Source organism: Chelmon rostratus, chromosome 23, assembly GCF_017976325.1.
Source record: "Chelmon rostratus isolate fCheRos1 chromosome 23, fCheRos1.pri, whole genome shotgun sequence".
Lineage (NCBI taxonomy): Eukaryota > Metazoa > Chordata > Actinopteri > Chaetodontiformes > Chaetodontidae > Chelmon > Chelmon rostratus.
The window spans coordinates 16,182,322-16,200,062 of NC_055680.1; the positions used below are offsets into that span (position 1 = coordinate 16,182,322).

Below are 17,741 nucleotides of genomic sequence, written 5' to 3' on the forward strand. Positions count from 1 at the left end.
ACAAACACCGGGTCCAGCTTCTCATGCATGAGGATGTGCGCTGCTTCTCTCTGTTTCATGTAATTGTTAAGTAAAATCTTGCTGCTTTTTTCAGCATTTCCTGACAGTTTACAGACTAAACGATGACCCAAATAATAGAAACAGAAATCAGCATTAGTCAGTATGGAAAGCAATTATTTGTTGCAGTGATCAATGGAGGTAGAAACTCTGCATAAGTGCTGTTTCTATGTTAGAGTGCAAAGCTGCCTGCAAGCAAGGTTTCACTGTTCGATTTAATGACAACTGACTAGAAATCACTGCCTTACAGAAAACCTTTCAGACAACATGCAAAGTGTCGTGTATTGTCTAGATTACTCTGGACTCCAGATTTGTGTACACTGACACTGTCACTGAAAAGTCAGTGTGTCCTCTTTTGCTTTGGCGAGGGTATTTCCCAGCAAGCAATGCACACAAGCACATAGGATTTTATGGGGAAACATGCATGAATGCATGCGAGCAGGCTGCAAAGTCTTAACTGTGGGCGTGGAAGAGAAACAGCAGGGGTTTACAGGTTTCCTAATGCACTCGCTGACAAAGGGTTCAAACCTTCCTCTGAAGAACCTGCACAGCGAAGGTGAAACTGGAAGGTTGGAAAAAGGAAGAGGGTTACACAAGCTTTGAAAACATGCAAAAAAAAATAGGTTTAAGGGAAGAGAGAAAGCAGGAAAGAGGGATAAAGGTGAATAAGAGGTAGTGAAAGAGAGGGAAGAAAATAAGGAGGACAACATGATCTGCATCCTGACTCCTCCAGACCCACGACATGGACCACAAGCTGAAACAGAGCAGCGTGACCGTGTCACAGCAAACACACACTAACTCTCTCCAGACTGACCGGCCGGCTCTTTGCCTATCACATTTCAAAACAACACCACGACTTTTTTCATAAGCTCGACTAATCTCACCCTGACCCAAATCACCGGCGTTTGTTTTCAGGCAAAGTAAAGCACAGCACAGTCACCTCTGTTCCTCCTGCCGGTTCTGCACACCCAGGAACATACTGGCATCTCGACCAACGCGCGCATAAACCCTCACATATCCAAGGCGAAGTCATAAGTCATGTTGAATTAGGTTTGACAGGTGTCTCTGCACTACAATTATGTGGTTTTGGAGCTTGTCACCTTCTTTTTCTCTCACACAGCGAAAACTAAACATTCTTTTGAGGCTTTATTTGCACATCATAAATCAGAAAAGAGTAGAAGATGAGCTCAAGAGTGCTGCAAATAACTGAGGTTTGAATAATCAATTAATAGTTTGACTATAAAACGAGAGAAAAAAATAAAGTTTACCGACTTATAAGACAACAAACGCCATGAATTATTCACTTTTGAGCAACTGGAACCAGTAAGCATTTGCCCATTTTGCATGAAAAATGAGTGAAATGTTAAAATTGATTGTCAAAAGGTCTACAGAAAAAAATAATGTATGAATAAAAGATCTCAAGCTTTGCAAAAGAGGAACTTTGTAATGTAATTAAGGAAAGAAAGAAAGAAAGAATTGGGCTGTGACTCCACAGGAGGGGTGAGGAGGTTATGGGGGGACCACCACTCGCAAATCAAACCACAAATCAACTGGTGATGGTTTGCCTGACTTGTGGAAGCAGCGAGGGCGAAAAGCGATAGGAAAGGGGGGGGGGTGTGACGGGGTAATGATCGGGTGAGAGAGGGAGGAGGAGGGCAGAAGAGAAAGGAAGGAGGAGGTGGGGGATTTGGTTGAGTTGGGGAGGGTCTAGAGCAACCACAAATCAAGCAGTGATCAGTCGCCTCACTTAGCGTTTCTGGAATGTTCCAGCCTATAGCACCTGCAGGGAGTGGGAGACAGCCTGACAAGTCCTGCCAAGCTCTGGAGGAATTCAACAGAGGGAGGGAGAGGAGAGGAGAGGGGAGGGGACGAAGAAATGGTTGTCAAGTTTGCAGCATCATTTTTGGACCAAAACCACCGCTTATATCTCTAATTTCACCAACACTGTTAAATACCACTACTACATATTTTCTTTATCACATCCGTCTCTCTCCTAGAATTACAGACTGTGCAACAAAGTGACTACATCAGGAAACCAAATATTCAAAAACTACAATAGAATTATCTATTCATGCTCAGAAATCACTCTTATTTTCACTGAAGTTTTCCAAAGATGCACTGAAGTTGTTTTTTTTTTACAACCATGCCTGTGTTTTTGTATGTTTTAGCTCATATACTGCAAAATTCATTCTTTATTTCCAAAGCAAAAATGTCGAACATTTGCCAGTTCTGGCTTTTTAAATCTGGAGATTTAACGCTTTAGTTGATATACATGATCTTAACTTTATATCTTTGGGGTTTTTTTGGACTGTTGATGGGATAAAGCGCTCAATTCGAATAGTTGTGTAATTAGCAACTTTTGCAATTTTCTGACATAAAAAGGCAAAATGATAAATTGATGTAAATAGAGAAAATAATGATTAGCTGCACCATTGCTACAGGCTAGCCAAAAATCACACTACTTCGCATGAACTTTCCTGGCACCCTTTGGTTTCCATTAATTTCCGTACATAAACAACATTTATTAGCACACTTGCAAAACTTGTCTTAACAAAAATAAACAAATAAATAAATAAATAAATATTAATAAAAATCTGATGATTTGATGAGCATGGTGATGAATTTGCGATTAATTGACTATTCTATCACATGAAAATAAAAGGAAACCAATGGAAACCAAAGATGTGCAACTGCATGGCAAGTATAAAAAACGTCAGCAAAACCATAACATAGAGACATGATTTGTATTTGAAGAGATGAAACTTGATCCTTTAAAGCTAAATATGCCCACAAAAGAGTTCAGGAGAACAAAAGCATCTACACCCACACAACATATCCAAGAGTGTCAAACTTAAAACCCTCATTTGTCACCAGAGATTAAACCGTATGCACAAATATGTGCAACCCACCCATCTCGCATACCAACTGGGTCAAGACTAATGTAAAGAGTACATTTCTGGATGGTTTCCTAACTGTCCAGGTAATACAGACTCACTCGCTCCAGCTTTTGAATCCCTCCTCTCCTTCCCGTCATGCCTCCTCCCCTCTCCTCACCATTCCTCCTCACCTGTGTGCGATGTTTTCCCTGCGCCAACAGCTGCGTCGGCCCTTAGAGACTCTCTGGAGCAGCTCCTAACGGTTTTCTCTCTCTGTATGTTCACTGAAACATCAATTTCAATCATGGGGGTTAAGTGGGGGATCGGCTAACGTCTAAAAGAATCCATAAATATGACAACCAGGCTAAAAAACGTGAGCTAACTAAAGGGAGAGTTGTGGTGCGGGGCTGGGTTTGATTACTAATGCTAAAAATAAAGCTAACTAGTCAAAAACATACACATAAACATAAACTTTTGGGCATTTAGCTCTTACCTTCTCATAGCACCGCAGCTTTTTTAGAAGAGTCAGCTCAGTTAGCCTGAACCAAACTGTTGATTTCAGCATCACAGCTAGCTAGCAAACTCATACGCTAGCCAGCTAAACAATGCTAGCACGCTCCTCCTTGCCGCAACCCACGCTACCTCCATCCACGCAAGCTAACTAGGCAGTAAACGACAGCTAACAAATACTACGGTTAGCTAGCTACCAAGCTAAAGACAAAAATCAATTGTCTTTGTCCATAACAGCAAAGAAAGCAGTGTTATGTATAGTATAGTGTGACCTATAAGGTATCCAGAATAGCAGCCTTACTGAAATACGTAGCTAACAATTTACACTTTCATTAAATTCATTATCACAGTACAAGCTGTGGTTGCCATAGCACTCCTTTCCATATTATTTATAATATACAGCACATATAAAAAACTATTTAATACACTTTAGTATAACAATTTTATTCCTTTTTTTCTCTAAATTCTGTTCTTGTTTGCAAAAAGTCTTTAAATGAATATTTTCGAGTTACAAATGTAACTTAGCCAAACTTTATCTTTTGCTTGCTACAACGCCATCGCTGTCATGTAGCAGGCCACAGTATTTCCACCAAGAGAGAAACAAGTGTGTGTGTTATCAGATGACACCGATCGGCCCTGATAAAGACGTCTCCTGTCAGCGTACAGTGGCACAGACAGGATATAAAAATAACTGTGGGCTGGACCACCGCCGCACCACGGCGATACCCACCCAAAGATACTGTCACCAAGGTTACGACAGTCCAGACCACCCAATGAACTTATATGTCAGTCACTCAACCCCACACACATACACATATTCATCCACTCAGCCACCCAGTCACCCACACACACACACGCATACAACACAAAACAACAGGGAGGTGGCAAGTGGGTGGAGGAGTCAATTCAAAGTCAATGCAGCTCCATCAGCTGAGTCCTATTGAGACACAGGAAGCTTTTGGCCGCTGATTCGCTTTAATGTTCCTCGTCAGCGTCTCCGCCTCAACCGAAGACAGCTTTAGCATTTCCTGTCACTCAGCTGGTGGAGCAAGGAGCCAACACCGCTGGGGTTGAGGGTTTGATTCCCTCTATAGTTAATGATAGAGTTCTGCACAAACACCTGCAGGATTACAGTTTTTCGACCACCTGAGCTTGAAACCGCATGCAATTATGATACCATTAGTAGCTGTGGTATGTAAGTACATTTACACAAGTGCTGTACTCATACTTAACCTGAGTACTTCTACTCCAATACATTTCAGAGGGAAAAGTACTTCCTAGTCCACTTCATTTACGTCACAACAGTACTACTTATGATACTCAAAAAGGCAGTTTTTCTGCATAGTGAGTACTTTCACTTCTGATATTTTGAGTACTTTTGGCTGATGATACTTTTCAACTTTTACGTCAATACAATTATGAACCTTTACATGAAACTGAATATTCTCTTCACAATATAACCTGACCCTTGTCATCACAGACGGCCATTCTGTGTCTCAATAAAGGTTTAACTTCAAAACCCCGTATCTCCAAAACTTTTCATGCGCTAACAGAGAATGGCCCCGCTTTCAGCTTTGCAACAAAAGAACCTAAATGAAGAAAGAATCCTTCAGTTTGTTTGAGACACGTTACATTAGCCGCCTCTAAATACTGTACTGTATATTTGCCAACAACTACAACCCATACGTATGCTACTGTATAGATCAGGCATCTCAAACCGGTTCCATAAAGGGCCGCGTGGCTGCAGGTTTTCATTCCAACCCAGGTGGAGCACATTAGGCCAACCAATCAACATCAAGGGATCACTTAGTTATCAGCTGAAGACTGAGATCAGCTGATTAATTGATTCCAGCCTGGTGTGTTCCTCCTTGGTTGGAATGAAAACTTGCAGCCTTTATGGAACCGGTTTGAGATGCCTGGTATAGATCATGGGCGACAATATAAATACACAGTTGTTATAATATAAAAGATGTTTTCACAGAAGGAGTCATAATCGTTGATGAATTCTGTACTTTAAGTCTGCAGTGTCGAACTTTTGTCTCCCCCTTTTGGCAGTTAGAGTAATTACACTGTGCTCATGATGCTCTAGGCTAGTCGCCGTAGCCTACTCCGTCACGACAGTTGCTGCCACCTGCAGCTCTTGTAAACTAATCGTTGCTGGTTAATATAAAACGGATCACTATCGGTGGGCCGGCGCTCTCTAGAGCCGGTGACTTGTTCATCATGGACTACAACATGGCGGTGCAACCTGGCGAACTCTGTGGAGCAGGGCCCGCTATGTTGCACCACCATGTTTCTACAGCAGCCCAGGATGGACTGGCTCTAGAGAGCGCCTTTTTGCATTTATAGCAGCCGCCGTAGGCTCTGCTACACACTCAGTTGGTTGCAATCTGCAACCTCACCACTAGATCCCCATAAATCCTACAAACTCAACCTTAAATAAAGTAACGTTGTCCTTTTAGCTTCTTACAAACACATTAGAATGTGTTATAAAGCATTTATTAAATGTTTATATAAGTGCTAAAGGGAAGGGTAAAGCAAAGTGCTACTTTTTGGACAGTGACACTACATATTTTTTCATAGTTCAGTGTGTTTTTGAGGTGTATCATCTTTCATTTTTCGCAGCACAATTTTCTTTTAATAACCAATAATAATGTGACCGGTGATATAGTGCTTTTAAAAGCAAAATATGGGGAAAACTAGCAGATATCTTGATGGTCGAGTTCAAGTAATACTTCAGATTTGAGCAGGAATTATCAAACTGAGTGAAAATCAAAATGAGAAACACATCATCACATCAAATCAATGTGAGAGACGGTTTGGTGGTGCAGAGTAAGCGGATGCTTTGACTCTGCAGAGGAAGCGGATGCTTTGACTCTGCTGCTGCAGCAGAAGCCTTGGAAAGGTGTGGCTTGGAAAATGCACGTTGCCCCAATAATCTCCTTATCCTACATATTCAGCAGCGGGCGGAGCTTGAATTGCAAATGACTGAGCGGGCCCACTCAAAAATCCACTGCGTATTCAGTCCCTAAGGATACTGACAAATGCAAACTCACACAAAATCTTTACAACATTTTGCACATAGGTTAGAAACTGTTTTGCACAAATGGTGCAACTTTGAACGCACCTGGAGCTCTAATTATCTCTAACGTGGCAATAAAAAATACAACCAAACACTGACTGTATTAAGTGTCCTTTTAGCGGTGGAGAGTGATTAAAAATACTGAAAAATGCGACTCTGCAGGCTCAAGACACCCACAGCCTGACGCGCGGGGGGATAAAGGCATGTAGGACCTGTGCAGACTGCAGGTCTCTGCCGTGGGCAGCATGTGTTTCAAAGACACGTTATAAGCATATAATTAATGCAACAGGCGGAAGCCGTGCCACTAAATCGTATTTTTTAAAAGTGGCTTTAAACAGACTGGACTCCCCGTTTGGCCACACTGGGTCAGCTGAGCCATTTAGACGCATGAAATGTATCTTCTCCAGCATTTACACAGTCACCATGCAAAAAAAACGCATTCAGCTACATCGTTTATGCGCATCTGCGGTCTAAATAAACAAGAGTGGAGAGCCACTTCACATGAAGTACTGAAATGGTAAAGAAATCTGGACTTACTCCGTGCGTAGAAGTCACCGCCAAGGCCACTGCTATTACATAAATCCTGCAAGAAAAAATAAACACGTCGGTTAGTGAGTTTTCTGCAGTGATTGTCTGGCAGGTAAACTGCGCCGGAGCCGGGCCAACGCAGCCCGCAGCCGCGGCCAACGCTGCGGCTGCTCGCTACGCCGAAAACTAACTTTAAATAAAGCCAATCAAGTGGGATTTTAAGAGGAAAAGGCCTTACGGGAATTTCATTTTGGTTCGACTGGTAGAGGGGGAACCGCAGGTCGAGAATCGACTCCCTTGTCTTCACCAGCAAGGCACTTCAAACGCGCTCATCGACGGCTCCAAAAAACCCTGTCATCTACCCGGAGACAGACAGAGAAAGAGAAAGATAAAGTAGTCCCACCGCCACACGCAACCTGCCTTCACGCACACGCACACACACATCCAAGCATGAAAACACAGCCAGCACGGACACACTCTTTGTGGGTGATTTCTTTCATTAAATGGGAGCTTATCCAACTCACCAAAGTTGCAGCGGCGAAGTCGCTGCTGCGCTCTCCGGGTTGCTGCGCTTCAACTCAGCAGCGCACCACAGCAGCAGGAGGGGAGGGGCCAACACATGTCATTCATGCCTCCATACCTTTGGCTGCAGCAGGAGATTGTTACCCACGCACACAGACCATAACCTCCTCAAACTGCGTGGTGCTGCGGAGGACACTGTCCTGTCCAGAGGAAGTCTCAGGCTGGCTTTAATCTGTGGACAAAAGCAAAAATGAAAGAACATATTTTACGATTAAAGATATTATAAAGACCCTCATGTGTATGATGCTCAAATATGAGTTCACAAAAACCTTTATGAACGTTTTTGTGTATTTTTCTTTGGTGTATCCCCTAATATTAGCATGTTATCAATAAAAAGTTAGTTTCTCAATAATTGCTTAGAGTTAAAGTGTCCTTATGATATTTTATGCAACACTATCACCCATATAATCAATAAAAGAGATCAGATAATATCTATGAGGACATGAAGTCTGCTACCAACTTGACTGAATTTCCCGTGGTTGCCTGGTATTTCTATTGGGTATCATACATTTGCAATAAACTTGCGACTTATTTTTCCATTAACTTAAAAAAAAGGATCCTTTAAATATATGGCAGGGTTATAACAGCTCTGTGCTGTCATGTCTATCTATGTGTGAGATCAAATTAAAAACGTTGTTTGGACTCCTCTGTTCTGATCTCTGCTCTAAACCTGGTGCAGACACTGAGTGACTCAAGTTGCAAATGGTCCTCTTTTAGCTCTTGAATGTTCTATTTTAGTTCTACTTGACCTGAGTGAGCCTTCAGCTCTGTCAATCACGACATCTTCATTTGTCCTCTGATAGATTCTGTTGAAAAGAGTTCCTGGTTAAGTTATCAAATGTCTCTTTTTAAAAATGCAGCTTTGTCCTTGTTTTTCATCTTATTTCAGCTGAGGTGCACCACAGGGATCCTACCTGGGACCTCTATATATAACTGTACTGTATCTCCAACACTAATGCTAACCCTTAGCCCATTACAAAAAGTGTTTCTATGATTGGAGGAGTGTTAAATTGATTTTACTTGTGCCCGTCCTGACCTACATCCTTGGGATGTACAGTAGTTCGACTGCATCCTGACCTGTGCTCATTGCCTTGCAGAAATATTTCAAAGCTGGCAACCTCACAACTTCTTTCCTGGCTCACTACATTTTTTACTTCATGATCATCTTTGCAGCTTACACACTAAATGAAACACCTGTCAGTATAAGGCGGTACAACTCAATGCCACAAACTGCAGACTCCAAAGTGACCAAACAGTTGAAAGAACACCAATTGAAAACAGTTTCAAAACAGAAACTGAGCTTCAGAACCGTCATGAAGGTTGGATGTATTGCTGCATTGGTTTCATAAACTGGCTGTAGTGATTAGTTGAAGTTTTAGTTTATTTGATATTACGACAGGGAGGACATCAAATCACACAAAACTGCAAACCCAAAATGTTTTTTCCATTGTGGTCTTTATGATGATGATTATGATGATCTTAAACTTCCAGTTTTCACATGAACCACAATTTGACCTTCTTATTAAATTCATGATAATTACTTATGATTTCAATATTGAAAGAAAAGTTGTTCCAACGCCTCGTTCCACAAAGCCTAAAAGAACAGAAAGGCGTGTTAGTGTGCACAAATCAGCAGCACTCGCTCTTGTCTGATAGGCATGAGTTCAACAAAACCTGTGAAAGTAGTTTTTGAGAAGCTCGGTTCCTGGTTTTTAAAATTCTGGTCTGCAGCTGGCTCTGAACAAAAAGAAAAGTGTGTAAGCCCACAACAGAAAAAAGCCAAGATGTATAAAATGCAACCACGAGCCTCCCATTCAGAATGTCACCTGAATTTTAGATGATTTAATACGTTCAGGGCTCACTGTCATGGACGTGAGGCTACATGATTCATTTCAAAATGTTTCATCATGAGAAAAAACCTGCAGTCAAAATGTCAGTATATCAGTTTCATGTGTGTTTTGGACGTTTTGACGATCTCATCCACAGACGGTGATTTGATTACAGTCAGAAACTTTCTCCTGTCATCAGCAGCTGGGAATGTGACTTTTCTCTTTTGCTTCACGTCGTTTTAAAAGAATGCAACAGTAAAATGAGGAGAGGATGATACACTTTATTGGGAAAAAAAAGGGTAATTTGATTTTCTTTCTATTCTGCCAGCAGCATCCTTCTGGCAGGAGCCAAAAGTGACTATCTGACCTTTAATAATGTGGCAGGAATGTAACGTGTCCAGGCGTATAGAAAATGTCAAATAAAGGTTTAATGTCAAAGCTTTTTTGTGCAGCCGCAGGCCTTGGATAGGCATGCAGGAGGAAGGCACCATATCCATCCGCGCTTGCGAGGTCCTAACATGATCAAATTCTTTTTAACCGGAAAAGAAATTCCAACAGCAGAAATAAATCTTCACCCGGAGTGGGGTGGCACGCATTGATCATCTCTTTAGGACCAACTTTCAAGGTGCGAGTCTTCCAGAAACTTAATTTTAGATGAATTGACTGTCTTGCTGTAGGTGCATGGGGGAGATATCAGTGCGCCCTGGGTGTGGGAAGTAGATCCGGCTGGGCAGGTTTGCAAGTCGAGGAGAGAAAAAGTTAGAGAGGGGGACTACAGAGGCGCACCGTGCCACAGCCAGGACCACTAGGAGCCTCTGCAAGCGCAACAACAGCCAACACGCCGAGCAGTGTTTTTCCTTTTATTTCTGTTTCACTGAGGGCCAGTGTGCTGGGGGGGAAGCAGGGCTATGACATGCGAGTAGAGAACCGTAGGGTTTGTGAGTGTTAACGCAGGCGGATCCTTGTTTTATTCCCCAAGATGAATAAAGACGCGAAGAGCCTGCGACAGCTCGCCGTGCCTCTGCTCCTCTTCGCCCTGTGCGTCGCGGTGCAGCGATCCGACTCCGCGGTAAGTGCGCTTCCACTTCTCTCTCTCTCTCTCTCTGTTTTTGCACAGATTCAGAGCCCTCTAACGGCTTTCGCCCCGCAAGATCCCCGCATGAAGAAGCCGAGAGACCCGCCGCTCTCAGTCAACCGGCGCCGGTGCACCACCGGCTCCCCCAGCAAGCCCAACTGAGGTTTATAAATAGAGAGGCTGCTTTTCTAACAAGTGCTTATCCTTCTGCTCTATTATAAGCCCCATACAATTTCAGCTTTGTTGCAATTACAATTATAAACTCGCAGTTTAGCCAGTTATTCACCTTTGTGACGAGCCTTTGAGGCACTTTTTAACGACTGGCACCCACGAGCACCTTCCTGAGCTCCGCTTTGTAGTTCCAGGGAAGATCGCGGACGGACTTTCTGTCCTGCTCCACGAGCATCACGTTTCTTCCTCCCCTGTTCCGCGCAGCAGCACGCAACCTGTAGCAACACGCCAACCGCGGCGCACTTTTCCCGCAGCCTGCGCGCGTCTTCTCCTCCTGTTATCACGTCAAAAGTCGAGACGGCAGCGTGAGCTACGCGTCTGGAGCAGCGCGGCGGTGCAGCGTCGCCCGGGCTCCCCGCACCGGCCCGCCTGTCTTCTAATTAAAATATTAAAGTTAACCGCCAACATTCCTGCACTGTCAGTGATAACACGGTCTGCTGCCCGCCCCAGCCAACGCGTGTTACGCTTGCAGGTTGGTGACATCCTGATGAAAGCCTTTCCATAGCAGACGAGAGGAAATGCGATTTTTTAGCGGCGTTTATTAAGGTGCATCTCCCTGCAGGTGTGTTTTGTGATGACAGCACCTGGTTACGGACGCATGCTGAAAGAATAGATGAATAAAATCAGTCTTTATTGGTGGATTTTGCTGCTGACGCCCCGCAGGCGTCAAATCTGTGCAGCCAGGGCAGCGGACTCATGACTTCAATGGCTCTATTACTGATTATTAAGGAGAAGTTAGTGTGCACTTTAGATGCAGACATCAGGGCGGCTGTGTGTTTGTGTTTGCGCCTACTTCAGCCCTCTTCAGCCTGCATTTGTTTGCATCGGTGGCCTCTCATCCCAGCTGCAGCGCTCTTAACGCTGCATCTCTGACATCCCGGAATGACGCAGCTGGATCATCAAACCGCGGAGTGAAAGTGATCAATCAGCGGACTCATCTCAGTCTGGCTCCTCATGTAATATTACAACGTGTCGTATGAATATTCACACGTTATTAATAATTCATGAGGGCAGATCGGCACGGCCCCGCCCACACACCAGGCGTGTCCAATCAGGCGTGCGCACTGGCTGTTCATCAGTGCGAGCCTGTGAGGGCTTTTCGTGTTCATGCATGAGACTTTTATCTGCCTCCATCTTGAAAAACGTTTGCATCCCATGTTTTTTAGCCTATTAACATGTCAAAATATCACTTTAAATGAATTCAGGCTTTTTTCAAAGTTTGGAAAGATGGTGGCTGCCTTCCATGAATTAATGCATTTTGTCCACAAAATATGCAGCAGAACATCTGGACTTTTGAGGCCTTAAATGGATTTTAGGCATGCATTTGTTTCACTGGAGGCAAATAGCTCCTAATGAACAAAATGCATGGAGTTACACCATCTGAAATATGCTCGACTTTGCTCCCGCTGTGCTACAGCAATCAGGAAAAGCGATGAGAAAAGCTCAGAGGGAAGGGTGAAGGCATGTCTGCAGGTGTCGCCCGTGAATGTTGCAGGTGTGACTCGTTGAGAGGACAGAGTGGCTGTTACTGCTGCAGAAGTCAAAGACGAAGAGGGGGGGTCTGCTTTGTACAGTGGAATGTGGCTGACCCCACCCTTTTGGAGAGGATGAGGAGGAGGTTCAGAGAGGAGAAGATGATGATGGATAGAGGAGAGCAAAAAAACATCAAGCTAAGGTTCATAAAAGTTCTATTCTTGACCTAAGGGGCAGAAGTTTGGTCCATAAGAAGCTTTCAACCACATCTCACAGACGTCATCAGGATTAGGAGTTTAGAAGTCAGTGAGCAGACCTTTAGTTCATCTGTACAAAGGGGAAGGTGTGAATGAAAGGAAGGTGTGAATGAAAGTGATGCAGATGTATGGATATTGTAGGCTTAGTTCTCACCCCCCCCCCCCCGACACACACACACACCTGACTTCCCCTCATTCTCACCATTCCTGCTTGTGTCTTTGCTGTGGCAGAGTTCTCACTGAGGCCCCCTAGTGGAGTCTGTATGTAACACTACAAAACTCCAATTATGTCCTCTGGAATTCAGCTTGCCTTTATCATCACTGTTCACTAAAAAACACGCATTTCCAAACATGCTGAAGTTTTTAATATGAATGAAGTATTAACTTTTCATTTATGCCATTTATGTGTTCAACTGTTCCACTATAAAACCCTTTGAATCCACATGATTACTTAAAAAAATATATTTTCACATTTTCTTTCTTTGAGTTCATGTAAAGTCAACATTTGGAGATGCATGTTTTTCACAGGACAGTGAGAACAAGGATACAAGACAAAATAAACATCTGCCTCCACACACACACACACACACACACACACACACACACACACAACTTCCCATTCTTATTCCGCGTGTAATCATTAACTTGTTCTAAGTAGAGCATCATCTCATACGTCACTGTCTCAGAGTTATCTGGTTGTGTGTGTGTGTTTGTCAGAGAGTGTGTGTGTGCAGTATTAATCGCCCAGATATGAATCTCCAGCCAGGTGAGGGGGTTCAGCGGTAATGTATACCTGGAGGTTTTTCCTTTGAACCCACCATGCCGTGCAACCACAAACACACACTTAATTTGATGCATGCTTTCTTGTGCAAATGGACACACACACACACACACACACACACACACAAACACAGCCACCCACAGCCTCACAGGTTCCCTAACCTTTCACATGACCCACATCCCAGGTGGAGTTTGGAGCAGGGAGCCTGTCTGCTCTGTGTGTGTGTGTGTGTGTGTGTGTGTGTGTGTGTGTGTGTGTGTGTGTGTGTGGACGTTTACTTAGCCATAACATCCTCAGATAGCGGAGATAAATCTGCGGCTTTAGCAAACACTGCAGAGCTGCATCTTCAAGTGAAAGAGATGGAGAGGAGGTTGTTTTCCAGCCAAATTCTTTGCTGTTTTCTCTCCACTTTGTCCCTAGTTATTATTATATTATACTAATTATTTGTCCTTCCTGGAATTTGCAAGATTTAACATAAAGTCAGCCAATCTTCCTGTCAGTGTTTTCAAATCTTTGCAGTTTTTTCACAAAAAGTGCTTGACTTGTCAGAATTCTTGCCAGTTAAGGAGTCACCACAGTTGTAACATCACTATTTCACTGCATTCTGACATTTTACAGACCACAGAGTAATCAATCAATCCATCAGACTAACCGATAATGAAAAGAATTGCTAGTTGCAGCACTGCTTGGTCTATGTAGCAGCACGACACAGGATATGGTTGCCCTTCAGACTAAATTCAGAGAGAAATTACCCAATGTGCCCCTAACTTACTGGCCTGCAGCTAGCAACATAAACAGGGTATTCCTGATATCCTGAAAGATTTAATGTGATTTATTCCATGTCAAGATTATCAGTGCATGTTTTACTGTTGACTTGCAGTTATATCACATCAGTGTATCTATGATTAATGTGAAGATGGATTCGTATTTTTGCATTATTTCTTTGAAAAGCTTCAGATTTTTGGTAATTTGTGGTCATTTTAGGCAGAAAACCTTTGAGAGATTCTGAAGGGACTGACTACAGAACCCCCCCACCGTCTTTATCTCCCACATTCGTCCCTCGCTCGTCCTCCCCTGCCTTTGTGTCGGCTCTCGAAAGCGAATTCCATCTTTATCTCACCTGCTCTGAGAGGAGGAGGGCTCCTTAAACAGGCGGCAGTGCAGACAGGAGCCCTCAAAAGACACATGTGCACACAAGCATGTGCATCATACTTACCTCCTTTATATAGTCTCACATGATAAAGGGAGGTATGTGTGCTGTGTGTGTGTGTGTGTGTGTGCTGTGTGTGTGCTGTGTTTCCTGGTGGAACTCACACTGTGGCGTCAATGAGCTGAAGATGCCTTCAGGATTAACAGGTGGACAAAAGCCTATGAGAGCTAACACCAAATGTTTAGACAGCTAATTACTCCTGTCCAGTACTCACACTCCTCCTCCTCCTCCTCACTCATTCTCCCCTTTCACAGCTGCAAAAAGTACGCAGTACTGCAGTACAAGCTGAAGTACTAAGAGGATGAGGAGCAGAAGCAGGACTAGTAGTCATAGTAAAAGGAGATGAAGCAGTGGGAGGAGGTGTAGAAATACTACTAGTTGAAGCAGCGGTTCTAAAAGTTGCAGTAAGGAGTAGTAATAGGAGTTGTAGCAGTTGCAGTACCACTTGTGTTAACACAGTAGTAGCTGCAGTAGGAGCCTACAGGCCTGGATGCAGTAGAAGTAGTAGTAGTAGAAGTCATAGAAGATGCAGTAGAGTTACAGCAGTAGCAGGAGTTGCAGTAGCAGTGGTAGGAGGAGGACTCGTAGTAGCTACAGTAGTAGTAGTGTCTATAGCAGGAGTAGTAGTACTCTCAGTACTACCAGCAGCAGCAGTTGTTTCAGTATTAACGGAGTACAAACAGTAATTAAAGTAGTAGCAGCACTTGTAGTACTAGTAGAAGCATCAGCAGTACCAGATGTAGAAGAATGAGGGGGGATATCTGTAGTTTCAGTTGTAGAGTTGGAGTTCTGCAGCAGCTGTAGTCGTAGCAGTAGAGGTGGTAGTAGAGGTAGTGGTAGCATTAAAAGCTGTAGCCTTTCATTGATCTCAGATTGATCTCTACTGATCAAATGAATCGACACAGATCAAACTGTTTGAACATTGTTTTAAATACAGTGTTTAATCTGGTTTAATCCCCTCTTGGTTTCTCTTTCCACTCGGGTTCTAATCTCACTGAATCTCTTTGCACAGAATAGATCTTCTTCTGTCACTTACACTCAAACCCCATTATCACCTCCCTCCCTCCCCCTTCTCCCCCCTCTCCCCCATTCAGCGTTAAGAGGAGGGTAAACAGGGTGTGTTTGTTAGGGACTTCTTTATTTACTGCAGCCGTCACTGTTTGCGTTGAGGCTTTGAAGGTCAGCCGCGTCTTTTTCCATCTCTCCCTCATCTGTCCATCTTTCTCGTTATATTTTCTCTCTCATCGGGAACCCGTCCAGACTGTTTTTACGTCGTTACGCCACCAGGAAACAGCTCACGGTCGTGTTATTCGCGGCTCCTCCGCGTGACATCAGCGCTGAGCTTTAGCCGGCCTCCGCGGGCTTCCTGTGAGAGACTGGAAGTTGCTTGGGGTTTTAAAAGTCAGGAATCTCTGATCCGGAGGGTTGAACAGAGGCCACCTGAAGGTTTGAGAGAACCTTCCTTTGAAGAGCAGTGAGATGATCCAGATTAAAGCGGAGCCCTTTGTGGATTTGGACTGAATTATAGGTTACAGATTAAGGTTAAAGAGATTTAGCTGGAATCTTTGAATTTATGGCATATATAACGGACCCCCTGCACCACATTGTTCTTACTCATTCGGCATATTTGAATTAACCATAAATCCCTGTCCGTGAAGCTTACATAAAATTTAAAAAGTTGTTTTTTGATTGTTGAATGGGCTCTTTGCTGCCCCTTGTGGCCGATGCATGAAAAACATGCAGTTCACACCATTGACAGTCGGCTCGTTCTCTACGTTTTTCAATGGAAAGCATCCGTTTGAAAAAGGTGGCACCTGCTCCTCTGACCAGCAGTTTTTCTTCTGATGCTTTTTTAAACTGAAGGCAGCTCGTTTGAACTTGTGGTCAGATTATCTTTAAAGCTTTGAAATTTGAAGATAGTCCCGCTGATTTTGTAGCACTTTGGATGAATAATAGATAAACTCTTTGTGAGACGCACTGAGCTGGACGAGGGCTGCACCCATGCGGGCGTCTGTATCTGCTTCATCATGTTCTTCTTGTCTGACTCTTATTCCGCATTTCTTTTGATCTGTTCGCACTTGGAGAGTGTTTTCCTGCCCTGAACCAGCAGAAACACCGGAGAGATTTAAGCCAGATTGAAAGCCGCTCTGGTTCTGGGATCAGCTTTTCGTAGCGATCCGGACCTGGAAGTTCTGCCATTTCACAATGTGTTTTATTTTATGTCTTTCAATTTAGCCAGCTATTATGTTGTGTTCATGCGCCGATGGGAAAGTCAGACATCTGGAGTTTCAACATTAAACACGAGACACTGTTGATTCGTGTGCTTTTTGTCAGCTAATCCAAACCGGGCGATGAGCGAGGAACAGAGGAAGGTGGAGGTGTACAAGAATTATTTATCACTGATGGTGCATTTGTTCCAGCCTGTGTTGAAGGTCTGCATCCACTTTTAAATCTGGAAGAGACAGTCGAGCTTAAGCTTGTGGTCAAACATTGGCTGCAGAGGTAATATGGAGTATTTATGTGTGTGTGTGTGTGTGTGTGTGTGTGTGTGTGTGTGTGGCTGCGATCCAGTGGGCTACCTGACAAATCCACCTACACAGAGCAGTCACAAGACATGCCGTCCTCCTCGCCTCCCTCCTTTTCGCCTTGTGTTTCCCTGACCTCCTTTTCGGAAAGAACATCATCCCTCTCTTTCTTTTTTTTCTTCGTCGCGCTCCCCCTCTTCCTCCAAAGTCCTACAGCCCGAAAGAAACAGCGCAGCTCAGGGACGGCGGAGGAGAGAAAACTGTGAAAGAAACAGACACGTAGCTTCAGGTGGGAAACAAAAAGAAAACAATCAAGCCTGAGTGATTGGGAGCAAAAGAGAAGTAAACACAGACGATGTAGGAACACAAGACCGACTCCAAACAGGAGCATTTATTGTTTTGCATTCTTTCTTTCTGAAGAGAAGAAGGGAGGGAGAGGAGTTTAATCTGTCTGAGATCAGCTGGTGACCTTGATCAACAGATGTCTGTTGATACCACAGGCTGAGTGAGCGCGTTGTTCTGCAGCTGAAGCAAACTGAAGCTGGAGTTAGAGCTGATTCGCTCGCCTTTACATCATTCAGCGCCTTTATGTCGCCGTCTGTCCCGGCCTGAGCTCGCTTTGCTTCCACGTCGGGTGTCCAGACGTGACCCTTTGTATGTTGTGGTCGTTTCTATCCGACATTAACAAGCGCTATAGATGTTCTTTCACACAAGCGACGAGTGCA

The 17,741-nt window shown here is 43.8% G+C and overlaps 2 protein-coding genes across 4 annotated transcripts in view; one reads left to right on the top strand and one right to left on the bottom strand.

Moving 5' to 3' along the window:
• Window positions 1–7,636, bottom strand: part of col4a6 (collagen, type IV, alpha 6) — a 118,087-nt gene extending 110,451 nt beyond the window's left edge. For all 3 annotated transcript variants that reach the window (XM_041964496.1, XM_041964495.1, XM_041964494.1), the window contains exons 1-3: window positions 7,578–7,636; window positions 7,292–7,411; window positions 7,063–7,108 (exon numbers count right to left, since the gene is read on the bottom strand). In XM_041964496.1, coding sequence (XP_041820430.1) covers window positions 7,063–7,108; window positions 7,292–7,302 — 57 coding nt within the window. In that variant the 5' untranslated portion in view covers window positions 7,303–7,411; window positions 7,578–7,636. The remainder of the gene's footprint in view (window positions 1–7,062; window positions 7,109–7,291; window positions 7,412–7,577) is intronic.
• A 2,606-nt stretch (window positions 7,637–10,242) lies between these two features.
• Window positions 10,243–17,741, top strand: part of col4a5 (collagen, type IV, alpha 5 (Alport syndrome)) — a 44,192-nt gene continuing 36,693 nt past the window's right edge. The window contains exon 1 of the mRNA XM_041965663.1: window positions 10,243–10,533. Coding sequence (XP_041821597.1) covers window positions 10,444–10,533 — 90 coding nt within the window. The 5' untranslated portion in view covers window positions 10,243–10,443. The remainder of the gene's footprint in view (window positions 10,534–17,741) is intronic.